This window comes from Rhynchophorus ferrugineus, unplaced genomic scaffold, assembly GCF_030347505.1.
Source record: "Rhynchophorus ferrugineus isolate W39M unplaced genomic scaffold, kcgeb_rfMv2 rfM1, whole genome shotgun sequence".
Taxonomy (NCBI): Eukaryota; Metazoa; Arthropoda; class Insecta; order Coleoptera; family Curculionidae; genus Rhynchophorus; species Rhynchophorus ferrugineus.
Window position 1 is genome coordinate 79016443 of NW_027472580.1, and position 14576 is coordinate 79031018.

General features: G+C 32.1%; 1 protein-coding gene across 2 annotated transcripts in view; it reads left to right on the plus strand.

Annotated features, from left to right (window-relative positions):
• Positions 1–4904: 4904 nt before the first annotated feature.
• Positions 4905–14576, plus strand: part of pb (homeobox proposcipedia) — a 118628-nt gene continuing 108956 nt past the window's right edge. For both annotated transcript variants that reach the window (XM_076410447.1, XM_076410455.1), the window contains exons 1-3: positions 4905–5247; positions 5872–6097; positions 10339–10525. In XM_076410447.1, coding sequence (XP_076266562.1) covers positions 5243–5247; positions 5872–6097; positions 10339–10525 — 418 coding nt within the window. In that variant the 5' untranslated portion in view covers positions 4905–5242. The remainder of the gene's footprint in view (positions 5248–5871; positions 6098–10338; positions 10526–14576) is intronic.

Consider the following 14576-nt stretch of genomic DNA (forward strand, 5'->3'; position numbering starts at 1 on the left):
TATTAAAATTAGATAAAATATATCATATTTAAGGTGTGCATAATGAAAATTGCGAATGAAATAATCTGCAGAAATAGGAACTCAAAACTCATAATAACTCAATAATGAAGACCTAACTAACAACTGACAATGATAAATCTCGTTATTGCACTACTATCGCAAAATTGCTTTAGTTCATAAATTACATTCAAAAATAGTTAATCAAATTTTCAGAATAATGTGTTGAACTAAATTGGCACTTCATTTAGTTTTCTTGATAATCATTTATTGGTATGTTAATTTCTAAAAAGGTAAACATCATGCAGAGAAAAATGTTATTTATAAAATAACAATATTAACAATATTATTTTACATTAACAAAATTAGTTAATTAAAACAAATAAATAACAATTAGTAATTTGACACCAGGGACAAAATAATATTTATTCTACTTGCTTTAAAATGTTTATTCAAGGTATTCTGTTAAATATAATCGGATTTTATGATGGGTTTCATATGAGAAAACTTATTTTTTAACATTTAATCGTACTCCGATATCTAAAGGAGAATTATACTGCAATTTTATTTAAAAAAAATCAAAATTAGTACTTATTCGATAGTTATATTTGGCTATGATAAGAGATGAAAGTCAGAGAAAGCCTGGAAATGTTAAGAGAAATCTGATGGGCGTGGTCTGATATTCTAGTTTCTGCACGGCCTTCTCTGTATTTGCACCATTTCGACGTGAAGAAATTGCAAATTGCATTTGTTCCCTCAAAATATAATTCATAATATATTTCAACATCTGCGTACTTGTTTCCGCCATATAAACTGAAATATCAACAACATGAATAAGTAGCGTTTGCATTTATTTCTTTGTATTTGCTCATTTCACAATTCTCTCACATATTATATATGCATTGACAATTTATTTATGTCAACTAGTGTAAATAATTGCCTTTTACAAAGTATTATACATATTTAAAGAAAAACCTTTATCTTTATAAAAAGGCTGTTGTTAAGTAAAATTACAATGTCTGGTGAATGCAACTCTATGATAAAAGCTTTTCTTGTCTATCCGATTATAAATAATCTATCTTTTAGATTCATTCTTGGATATTTATGACTTCTGAATTTAACGTTCTGAAACTTAAAAGAAAATTTCGATTGATGATTACCATTCTAGTAACGTTTTCATATCCGTCAGAATTTTTACAGAAAGTATAGAAATCTTCTAGTATTAGCCATTTTTGTTCATGAAGTTTACCTTTTGGTGCCTATTATAATAAGGAACTATACGACCATAACTTTCAATACAATTTTAAATATTCTTTTAAAAATTTGAACAAATCCAAATCGTGTACCGTTGAAATATGTTTAATTCCAATTAAATATGAAAAGCACTCTGAAAAAGAGCAGTAAATTAGTTAATTTAATACTGAACAAATATAACATAACTTAGTCTCCAATACCTACGTCCATATCTATCTATACCTTTCTTACTTTATTCTTATGTTATAATTCTTTTATTAATTTCTCATTTACTAATTCAATTTTTATTTATTACCTATTCAAGACATCAAAGCATAAAATTTACAACATACAACAATCTAAAATATAAAAATTTAGTTTACAAGAACTGACGTCTACGAAAGAAATAATGTTTTGGTTTTATTTTACTATATTTTTGTCAAGATTTACTATATAGGTCAACTAAAGATCCAATCAATAGTAATATACAATGTTTCTTTAAAACGTCATATCAAAAAATTCAACACACATCAACAACATATATTAGCAACCTAATACATGTGCCTTTTTTAATATTGATAGTAATTTGCAGGTCCCATCTTTTAATTGGCTTCTTTAATATGAAGATTTGTATAAAAAATATATCGACTTCTTTTAGAAGTACATAGTAACACAGTAGCAAACGAAAGAAATATTGCTTTTGTTTATTTACTATATTTTCGTCAACCAAAAGCAATATACAATGTGTGTATTAAAACGTGTAATGTTTTTCTAGTCTTTTTATATCATAATTTGCTTTTCAGCACAAATTCATATTTTTCTTTTACTGTATGCTTATGTTTAATTATATTTAATTAAAAGTTTAAATTATTAAAGAACATTAAATTACAACAGCGAAAATCCTAAGCAGAAAATTGAGACTGAAATATAGGGAAGAACTTAGAGACAGACTGAAAATTATATTATTATAATAATACATCAAAGTTATGTTTTAATTTATTTGAATATCCAGGATGATCGTGATGTTATTCAATATTGTATGTTTATTTATGATAACATAAATAAACATACAATATTGAATAAGAAACTCTCGCAATATCTCATTTATTCAATATCGTTTTTTAGATGGTAAATTCAATTAAGTTAGTATTTATTACTCAAGGCATCTATATATAAAGTTTGTTGATAGTTTGTATGATACTACATAAATATATTTGTATTAATTTATACATCAAATTAAAGTTGAAAGATCTAGTTTACAAGAACTAACGCCGACGAAAGAAATAAAGTTATTGTCTAACTTTACCATATTTTCGTCAAGATTTAAAAAATAATCCAGTACACCAATACAACCAAAATAACATTCAATGTTTTGAAACGTCTGATCATAAGATTCAGATTCTATCAACAACATAAATTTCAAATATAAGCGGCATAGCAGGCAACTCAGTTTTTTTAATATTGATCGTCATTTGCAGGCATCTTCAATTTTACTTCTTTAATTTGAGGATTGAAGATTAGAAGCACTTAGTAGTGCTGACTTAAATGAAAAATGTTTTTACTAATGCTAAGGGGCATCAGTAATCAAGTAAAAATGCTTAACAATTTTTCAATTTGAGAATGATTAACGATGGACCAAATATATTATAGTTAAATTGTTTTTTAAATTTCAATTAAAAACAAAATAAAATCAGTCAAAAAAGAACAGTAAATTGGTCAATTTAACACTGATTTTGTAACATATATACAGAATCTATATTGTGTCAACTAGTTAAAATTTAAGAAATGATTCTATCATAGTGTCCAATATTTAAATTATTATATTGTATTTCTTTTAATTTTATTCTTTTCAGCATAAATTTTCTTTGTGTTCTTTTTCTTATTTCTTCGTGTTTTTTTTACTGGAATTTTTAGATATAAAATAATTAAGATCTTTATATATAATTGTGAAATAATATATAATTCAAATAATCAAAATCCAAGACAGTAAATTGATACCCAAATATAGAAAACAGCTTATAGACAAAATTAATATTATATTACTACAATAATACATGAAAATAATATCTTCATTTCCTTGAATATCTAAGGTTCAGTAACTAGTGAAACAAAACGTATACGACTTATATAATTAAAATATCAATTTAATAATCTTTAATAATAATGTGTAATTAGTTCATTCAAAAAATATGTTAAGTACTCAGTCCATAAATGTAAAAAAATTTAATGGAATTGTATAGACTTAATATTAGCATATAATAAAAATTGGAAGATTTAGTTTACAAGAACTGACGCCTACGAAAGAAATAAAACTTATGTTTTGTTTTGCTATATTTTCGTCAAGATTAAAAATGTAGTCCAACAAGAGATCCAACCAAAATATTATTTATTGTCTGCGTTTAAACATCGTATCATATATTTCAGCATATGTCAAAAACCTAACCTTCAAATATTAGCGGCATAGTAACTAACTCACTTTTTTCAAATAGTGATCATAATTTGCAGGCACATTATGTTAGACAAAAAGCAAAACACATTAGAACCAAAACAAAAGAATTATACTGGTTAGTCGGAAGATACTCCCAACTTGATCCAAAATCAAAGAGATTGATTATGGGGTGAAAATATGGGGATGCACTAAAAATTCAAATCAACAGTCATCCAACGCTGTCAAAACAAGGTTCGTCAATTGATTACCAATGCCTATCGCTATAAAGTGTATATCTTTAGTTTAAACTATAGTTATATGTTATAATAATTTTATAATTGAGGAATACATATTGATGTATTTTCTCGCACTCGTCTTGCTTGTGAATGAATCCAAATACAAGTGAAACGTGGTAATTAATTAATTAATAATTAAGATTGTAGTAAGCGTATCTAATAAAGATGTTATAAATAAAAAGAAATTGCAGCCACCCTTAATTTCACTTCTTTAATATGAAAATAAGTAGTAAGTCTGACTTCTGAAACTCAAAAGTTCAAGAATACAATACTCAAAAATACTTTGTACGTTATTGTATAGATAAGAAAATCTAATATGTCCCAAGAAACTAAGCTTATTAAAATTATAAGTTCTATATATGTGCTTCTTCATATAAGCAATATGAAGCTTGGCTTATTCGCCTTTCAATATCAATCTTGTTCTTTTAGATTGATCCATTCCTTATGCTTGGTTTGAACTTGCCAACTAATGCCTTCTTTACGACAAGCGCGGTTATTTTTAGAAACCAGCTCAAACTTCTCGGAGAGTTTAAATTATTTTCCGCTTCAAGTTTCGATATTTAGACTCAACCGAACCAAACCGACGTTTCCATGATCGGAACCGTCGCCCCCCCTCGAACAGAGAAAAAAAACGATTTTTTTTGACCCGCGACAGCTCGAAACTCGGTTCGCGTGACTCGAGACTCCGTATTTAAGGTAATAAGAATATCAAAGGTATATCGGCGTGTTCATGTGAAATCCTCTATTTTTTTATAATTTTTACCTATAATTGCAACCGGCATCCACACGACAGGCGTACGACCGCCTCCGCGGACTCCACGCCACGCCTCCTCGAACGTCCGGCCTCACTCCGATTGGCGAACGGGCCCGGCACGTGACCAGCCACCATCCTCTCCGACGGTAGAAAGAAACAAAAACAAGCGCCGCTCACAGTCGACCGTGGAGCGCCGATTCATAGTCGTTTACGAAATACTGGCAGCTATTTCGCGGGAAACGGTCCCAGGACCAGCCAAGGATACACGCTCGCTTTTTCCTGGACGAACGGAGGAAAAGGGGGACGGCCACGTCGTCGGATAGGGATAGCGTCGCGACGCACGGCGGTTCCGGAGGTGCCGCATCAGGGTACCCGTCGTTGGTTTCGTCGTTTGTCGATGTTGTTGTTTTTGGTGGTGCGATGAGAACGTTGGATGTTTTGAATTGTAATTGGTGATGTTATTTGTTGTGCTCGGACTGTGATGGTGCAGAATAGACATTGCGGTGGACGAACTTCGAGGACTGTATTTTGCCGATGAGGTAAATCATATATAATATATGTCCCACTCACTCATCACTCAATTATTCATACTTCCTTCAATGCATTCAACACGAATTCCTTATCATCATCAATATCGTCCAAAAATATTAAAAAATATCAAACAACATATGAAATAAAATCACAGTTTCATCCATATTTACTAAAATCATATACTATTCTGTGAACACTATTCAACGATATACCATTCTCCAATATATTATGTTTAAAAATTAATACATTGTAGTAAATTATTGTATCTAAGAAATCATTAGCTTATTTTCTCTTTTTCACAAAATTGTGACTAATGATTGTGACTCGATGACTAATGATTTTTCATTAATTTGAATATGTCGCATCATTTGTCATCCTATGTTTGTTGTTTATTTGTACAGCTAAAATATGGTGATATATGATTATTTCTAATATATTATCATGCTCTATTAGTCAGAGCACATTGGAAATTTGATGATAATGAATGAGTGACGAGCTTTCTAGAAACATTTTTTTTTCAATGACAACTGTATATTTTTAAATGAAATAAATTGTCATCGATTTGTCATTGAATAAGTACTGTTCATAAAATAAAACTCAATAAAACTTCACGACCCGTGTTTACGTTACAGAGTGAAGCCAGAAAGTGGCCCAGGTATCCACATGCCTACGGTTGGGCAATTGGAAGACGAAGTCGACTTCGTGGCGGTCAAGACGCGTTCTACCACCCCCGAGGGCGCCGCCGGTGGCCCTTACTGGATGCCGCAGGGGGCCGCTGGCGTTGGGGGTGCTCCCCGTCATCCCATAGATGGATGCGGCGAGACTGGCTTCATTAACAGTCAACCATCGATGGCAGAAGTAAGTTTGACTTGGATTATCAAACTCTTTTTTATAGTACTACCTGAATAACTCACTAAATAATGTTATCTATCAATAAAAATATATAAAACTGAAATCAAATATTAAAATCCATATATATTATAACTGAATCCGAAGTTCACGCTCCAATAATTTAGCAAAAATAGTTCAATAACGACATTTCCACACATTCTAACGTATAAAGCCAGCTTAAGGTCGTAAAAGAAACGTTTTGATGATACAGTGATTTCGAAACTGTGTTGTATCAAGTAACCAACACAAAGTCAAGATCTGCTTTGAGTTACATCGAAACTGGCGTTTTAGCAGTAATCCCAACCCAGATGAAATGATACAACATTCAACAAAAAACAGCAGATATTTTATAATAGTTGTAATCTATTTTCCTTCAGACGAGTATTACCGACGGTCTGGGGAGAACATCTTGATAATAGTTTTCCAATAAATGTTTAATTTAACACTCTCCCTGGTAAAATTTTCTAAATTATATTTTACATTAGATGTCTTTAAAGGTGTCTTAATTTATATATTAATTTATTACTACAGTTAAGTTGAACACATATCTATATAAAAGCAAGTCGAGACTTCTAAAGTTAAAAGTATTACTTGTACATTATACCAGCTCGAGTGGTTTAGTTTGCTTCAATAATCTGATTTCCTGCGCATTTTCTAATAGCTGCATTGTAATTGTTTCCATGTTGTTGTGATTTAATAGTCTTATTTGATGTATTAAGGTGAAACTTTGGATAACTTCGTGAATCAATTTGATTTCTAGATCATCGTGCACTTTCTCGTCGGTTACTCAGTTATGACGTGTGTTTTGGTGGCGTTGGATTACTAGTCGGTTTTATATTATACTGCAGTCCCATATTACCTATATTACCAATGTTATGGCAAGTTGAGAATCTCTTCCGACTAACCACTACTATAATTTTTGTATTAGATTTGATCTGGTTATCTAATGCAATATCTGAATAATATCTATAAAATATTATTTTATAAATATAAGTTACGAATATCCATTTATAAATTAATATTTAATAACCTACTAGCTGATCCGACGAACTGTACCACCAACAGACAACAGCGAACAGTGAATGCTGTGTTGTAGCTGAAATAAATATATGATCATATGAAACTATTTCAATGAATGTAAAATAAATATTAAGTTCAGTACTTTGTCATGATAATAACACAAAAAAATAAAAGCACCAAAATCAACTATATCAATAGGTTTAGTTCTATTCATTGAAACACCTTACGATATACGATTTTTTTTTGTTTTTTCTATCAGGCGTAAGATCAAATGGAGCGGATGGTTTGTCCCCACGTGAACGTACTAAGTACAACAGACATTAAGGTTAAAAACATGAATTTTCTAAGTTGAGACCACAAACAGTCAAGAATTGGTCTTGTGATTTGTTAATTTTCATGGCAAGCAAGATTCAGGAGCAGAATTCGTATCAACTTAAAGGGCATATCGTCGCGTGAATAATCACTTTTGTTATCACCAAGTGCGCTTTTTTGCATAGTTTTGGTTAGTTTAAAGTTCGAAACATGGAGATTGAAAACACATTCAGTTGTAAACTGTGCGATGGTAAAGCAGTCACATCAAAGAAGTTTAAAAAATCAGTTGGACGATTAGTGGCTTCGTCTGATTTTTGATTCTGAAGTATAAAGTTTGTCATCCACATTTGTATTACTAACTACCAAAATTGCTCACTCACTTAACTATTTGTTATTTGTGAGGTTAACAATGATGTTCGGGAATACTTTGCCGATGAGCTTCTTTTTCGATACCACAAAATTGTAAATGTTCTGACGAAATGAAATCAATCCGTTCGATTCGTCAAAAGGAACACAGCGATTATCGATAGGCAGCAATTGCTTGGAGAAATCTTCAGCAGTTGAAGTTTCTTCACATAACGTTTCGGACTTGATGATATGAGGTAAGGGTTTATTTCATCGAAAGTAGTCGATTTTGGAGTGACTGGCAGTGTTTGGCGGAAATTGTCAGATAGTAAAATCCTTTCATCACCAAAAAGTCTCGAGTCATTGCGCTGATCTTCGTTGTTGATATGTCAGATAAACTCTACGATTTTTCGTTTCTAATCTAGCCGTTTCACGAGTTGCCTCTATTTGATTTTGTGTATGAGAAGCACGAAGTGGGGACCAACTTCGTGCCATACCAACGCGGCGCTCTTCTTGTGCTATTTGTCGTTCGTCATCAGCCAATTGAGTCGCAATGTTCCGTGGTCTAATTCCACAAATCACAGGCAACTTTCACGACGTAAAAGTGAGATCAATCGATTTGACAGTTGTTATTTTGACACAACATTATGTACTGGAAAATGTTCTCTTTAATTTTATTATTTCGTCGATTTAGCAATGTTTTAATAGTTATTCTGCTATTCAAGATGAAGACAAATCCATCATATTAAAAACCATGAAAATCGGCCCAGCCATTGTCAAGTTATAAGTGTTCGAACTAATCCGATTTTGTTTTATATATTTTTAAAAAATTAAAGATATAAGATATCGTTGTTTTTGAATTTCTAAATGTAAGCTTTACTACGTCCACCTTGCAGTTTCTGTTAACAGTTATTCGACTAAAAGTAATCCTCCACAAATTTCGCTAGAATCTCGTATATGATAAGCATAGCAGCAGAAATTTTTTGACAAAAAAGAAAAGTTGCAATTAATATAAAAATATAGATAACGTAAGAATTATGAAATAAATGCTTGAAATTTTATACTAAATGAAAAATCAACTTATCTGACAACAAAACGATTTAAGATTAGAACTAAAAAAGATTTTTTCAAGCTATATCTAGCATCTCAGTTGTCGTAAGTGCCATCACACCTCAAAAAAAAATCAAAGAAAACGGTTGTGCTCGTGAAATAATTCAGAAAACAGCTAAAAGAAAACCCAGTCGGACAATGCGCTATTTATTGCTCTTGTACAGCACCGACGGTGCAAAAATTGGCCAACGGATCGTAACTTGTGTTGACATCTCTGTTTGTTTGTCCACCGATGACACGCTATAATTGATGATCCAGGCTCATTTCACGTTTTTTTTACTTGTACAAGCCAAAGCTTCAGCTATTTACCTGTCTCTAGAAGTGGTTTTAAATAACTTTCCACTAGCCGTACAAAACATTTAGATAAATCACAGACTGATATACTATATTATTCGTTGGAAATACTGTCAGTCGATATGAAAAACGTGATTTTGTGGTTTGAAATTCATTTTGGATTGCATTTTATTCTTGTCTAACCTAATATTTAAAACACATGATCCATTCCTGGCGTAAACATTGGAAAAACTGTTACGATTAAAATGTGTCTACTTTACTCTGTAACTACCTTTATAAGAGATATTGTCTTAAATTAAAAAATATGTATCTATTATATATCAGTTCTTCCCTGTCGTATTCTTGTATCCAATTAATCAAAACTTGTCCAGTAAAGAGTCTCAAGTTTATTGGCTCAAAATGGTGATGCCATCACATCCTTGCTTGTTTGCTTGTTTCTAGATACTAACTTGGTTTGAAACCGAAGTATCAAGTTCGCACCTCTTCTTTAGCTATTTTTTTAAAATTTATACTCATAGTTTCGCAAGCCAATAGAGAGACTTGTTAGGTGTGGTGGAAAGCATTTGGACAGCTCTGAAGGATGAACATGTTCCCCAGCAGGTTCCTAAACTTTTTCAGGCTTCTTACGATGATTCCGTTAGCTGTGAGTGAATTCAAAATTATTTGTCAAATTAAATCCGCGTCGGTATTGGACAAGGAGATGTGGTATCTCTACTCCATAAAACAGGCATAGCGTTCATATAAGTATATAAATAGATCCAGACCAAAATTTTATAAAGCGGTTTGAAAATAAGTGGACTAACATTGTTTAAGTTCCGAACAGCTGCTCAAACTGCAGAACTTCATCTAAAAATCGTTCAAAGTCTAGCGCTAACAACAGTAGCGTATTGGTTTGGAAGTAGACAACTCATCCCAAACGCCGGCTATGGATTGATGATGATTAAAGGCATAGTACTAAAACAAAATCTCATTCTTAATAAGATCATTCTTAAGAGAAAACTCTCTTAGAAAAATTAAAGTATCAATCAAAAAATAAAACGGCAAACCTTATATCTCTTTATTTCTTAATAAATAGCATGTTAATATACGTTTTTGGTTATTTTTTATTTAATATATATTCTTTTCAGTTCATGACGGCTCTACCACATCTCTCGGCCGAAATGCCTCCCCATGGGCCACCAATGAGTCCCCAGCATACGCCACCAGGTGGTTATCCGATGGATGTGCCTCATGGCATGGGTTCTCCGGGTGTTAACGTTCCTGAATACCCCTGGATGAAGGAGAAGAAGACTACGAGGAAGAATAGTCAACAAGGTAGGACTGTTAAATATTTTCCATTTTAGGAGCGCGCGTGTTATTCCTGATTTGTTATAAATATTGCTAAACCAAACTCTATATAATATTTGAATGTATAAACAATCACAAAAAAACATGACTATTAAGCAATTTTGTTATAAAAAGTAGTTTATTTAAACAATTAATCTAATTACCTAAATGAATAAAAATATATCAAACGTTTTAATATATTTCATAAATCATGTTATATGTAAAATTCTATTATTTACGCATCGTAGAAATGGCGTCTTTGGTATATCTAAGAAGTAACAAAATTGTCTACTAAACAGTTTGTGACAACTATATCGATACTAACAAAAAGCTTTGTTGCTTCCAGTCGCTCTCTATCATCATATATTCATTTTCTAATCATATATAAATGTAGGAGTATTTTCAACCTAAGCACTACAATTGTTGATCAACTTTCTATTATCTACTCATCAAATATATTGTTTTTTATTTAATATACAATAGAGATAGATGCCGAAATATTTCGCTAATTCTATTAGACTAATTGTACATTCTTCATATGATATAATAATGTTATTTCATATAATGTTTTTTACCAACGCAGAAAATTCCGATGAACAGATTTAGAGCTATTAGGCTCTATTTTGTAATCTCTAATGCATTTGTGAGTGTTGTTGATTGCTACTTTTAATCTTTATATAGCCGTAGATATAGAGTAAATCTCCGTTTTCACTTAATGACCATATCATCACTTTAGTACTGTTTCTTTTATTGTTGGGATATCAGTGACCCAAAATACAACCCTGCGCATCTCAAGCCGAAATAGGTTTGAACGTTGAGAATATATTTCTTCCAAAGTGCTATAACTTTCCGCAGTTGTGAATATTTCCGCGGCAACAACTTGCTCATCTAGTAGATCAGCCCCAAATATCATTCAGGCCCAAGCGCCTATGAAACGTTCAGGAATATTGCAGGCGGCATAATATATAAATGAAATTATATTTAAAATTTGTTTGTTTTTCAAATATCCGCTAACTTAAACATATATTTAAGGAAGATAAAATTGTAGATTAAATTCCGATGTATCTATTTTGGTTTCATTCGTTATTAAAGAAAATATTTTTGAAGGACATGTACACATAGCTAGATAGCAAATGTAAGAATTATTACATTAAAAATGGTTATTTAATTATGATATCAAAAACTGAAATGATAAAAAAAATTATTAGCCTTACACATTACTATATTAGGTGAGATTCGTATTACCAACAATATCTTACAAATGTTTGTAGTTCTTGGAGAATATAATTAGCTTTCTTCGAGTGTTCTCGCACACTAAATTTGTGACTAAATATTAATAACTAATTTACAAGGTACGCTTTACCATAAACAGTCACTACATATTTCAACTTTATTAGTAAATAATTACTCGATCGCCATTAGAAAATAATTCAAAATTACTGTTAGCACATAGTGATATTATGTTTGTCATATATGTCCTTTCATCAAAAGTACCCACATTTGTATCATATATGTAAACATCAGTGCTGAGAAATTATCTTCAATTTTTAATAACATAATTTGATAACCGATCACTAGTTTTAATCAGTATTCAACATTTTAGTGCCAAAATAGATTTCTTATATTTATGATATATTTGAGAGCCAACAAAAATGTCGATCCTTTGTAACAGTGAAACTGTTGATGATACTGGCAGTGGCACTTTCATCAGGTATCAGGGCGCTTGTTTGACCACAGGATAAAAATTGATTGTATAATCGAGGTGTTAAATATGAACAAAATTCTTAATTTCAAAATATATATATATATATATATATATATATATATATATATATATATATTTAAAATTTAATGTAGTGTTGCATGTAATATAGTGATTGGATTATGCCTGGATGCAGTATAAACAAACTGTTACTGCTGGATCCCACACTTAAGGTTTAAAGATATTTCCGTATGTTTCGAGACCCGTTATTAATTTATTTTGAAAACGTGTTAATAATGTACATAAAACTAATGTTCTAAGAGAAAATCCTGATGTATGAGGAGTTAATTCGTAGATCCAAAGTACGGCTGAATAATAGGGCTTGACCACCGTTAGAGTAAATTTTTAAATGTTTTTCCTTCCATTTTATATCTCGACACCAAATACAGGCCAACACATTTCCAATGATTGTAATTTTATTATTTAAATAGTCGTTGACTTTACTTTTTAGTATAGGATGACTATATTTTCTAATAGTTTATCTATGTACTTCATGATGATTCTATAGGGTATACCTTCTGGCAGTTTCTCTAGGTTCTTCAGTGACACTTTGATAATATTTTGAATTGGCCTGTTTTAATTATTTGTTTCTAACTACACTTGTAATCATCTTACATTTTTTGTTGCTCTTGATCCTGTATGCTCTTTTTTGTATTTGTCCTTGTCCTGACAATAATGAACACAACAAAAAACAGAACTAGCCAATTTAATGCAGTGGTTCATAAATAAGGTATAATGTAAATTAACAGACACTGTATATTATAATATACAGTGTCTGTTAAGTCAGAAATATCTGCAAGGTCGGATGAAAGCCTTAGTGTTATGGGTTTTATGTTGAGTTTAGCTTGATGTGTCGAATACACGATGTTTTACTTTTAATATTAAATACAATATAATATTTATTAATTTATCCTATATATAGTAATGGTCATTACTGCGACGGTTAGCATGAAAATGTCACTCTGATATCCAAGTTGAAATCAGAAATATTTTTAAAAATGTCTGAAACTTTATCACAGTCACCTGCTGAATTTCTTGTACATCACTCCAACCATTTAGTAGAAGTATAATCAAGACACTGGAGCCTGAAATAATTCTAATACAAGTATTCTGCGTAGGATACGAAAAAAGAGAGTCCTTCTTATTGTAGAATATAGTAGAAAAAAACGTGGGAAACCATGAGTACAAAGGCTTAGTGTACTGACGTGTACTCATAGTGTTGACGAACTTAAATGAAAAAACCATGCCCTAAAGGAACCATTAAATAATATAAGCCAGGACCCGTCCAAACAAAAAGAAATAGGCTAAAGAACAGAAGAGCCCTTCCTGGCCTAGCAGGGGCAAAAGAGAGGTAATTTCTACCGTATCGTCAGGAACTGAAGAGGCCGAAAAATTGTAAACTTCCTCATCTTCTAGCTTCGAACTTCGGACTATTTCAGATTACCAATCAAGATCCTAGAGGAGAGAAAATCACGGAAAGAATGAGAAACCATCACGACATCAAAACACCAAGTCCAAACTTAAGGACAGCGGATATCAATTAATCGCTAATAAAGAAATGGCGAAACAAAATCTCTACTTTTATATTAAACTAAAAAATATCATTATGTACAATTCTATTGAATTTTAGGGAATCTAAAAAAAAGTATACCTTAACTAAAGAAGAGCAAGATCAAATATTTTTTATGTATTTATACCCAACAAATTACGAGAGGATTTAAACAGCGACCTTAAGCTTTTTATGTTCATTTATCGATACATTTCATACTCTTTCATCGAATTTCACCGCGCAGGTGTTTGCCAAGTTCGCAAGTCCAAATTTGAATTGTAGGTTAACTGACGATTCGTGACGGCTCCTCTCTCCGTTCGGTAACCCACTTTTACCATCGGCAACCGAAGCGGTCTCGCAAAACAGGCGCCCCGCTGCCCACCCCGTCCCCCTCCGGTCGCCGAATTGAAACTTCAAAGTGTTGCCGCTCTTATTACAACAGCTTTTCCCCCCTCGTAACCCTCGACGGTCCCGACAACGTTGCTCTTTTTGTTCGTGTCCAAAGCGCGGTGGCGTTATTTATTCTGCTGGTCGGTCGGTCGCTTGGCCGCCCTCGGAAATCGCCAAGCAATTCCGAACAGTGAATTGCGAAAATTGGCGACGTATTATTTTTGAAAAACGAAATCCGCGGCGAGGCCTAAAAACCGAGAAGAGCCGACGACGTCGCAGCCGATGCACTCGTTGTTGTGTGCAGTCCTGCATCTTCTCCTTCATTTTTTCGTCCGTCG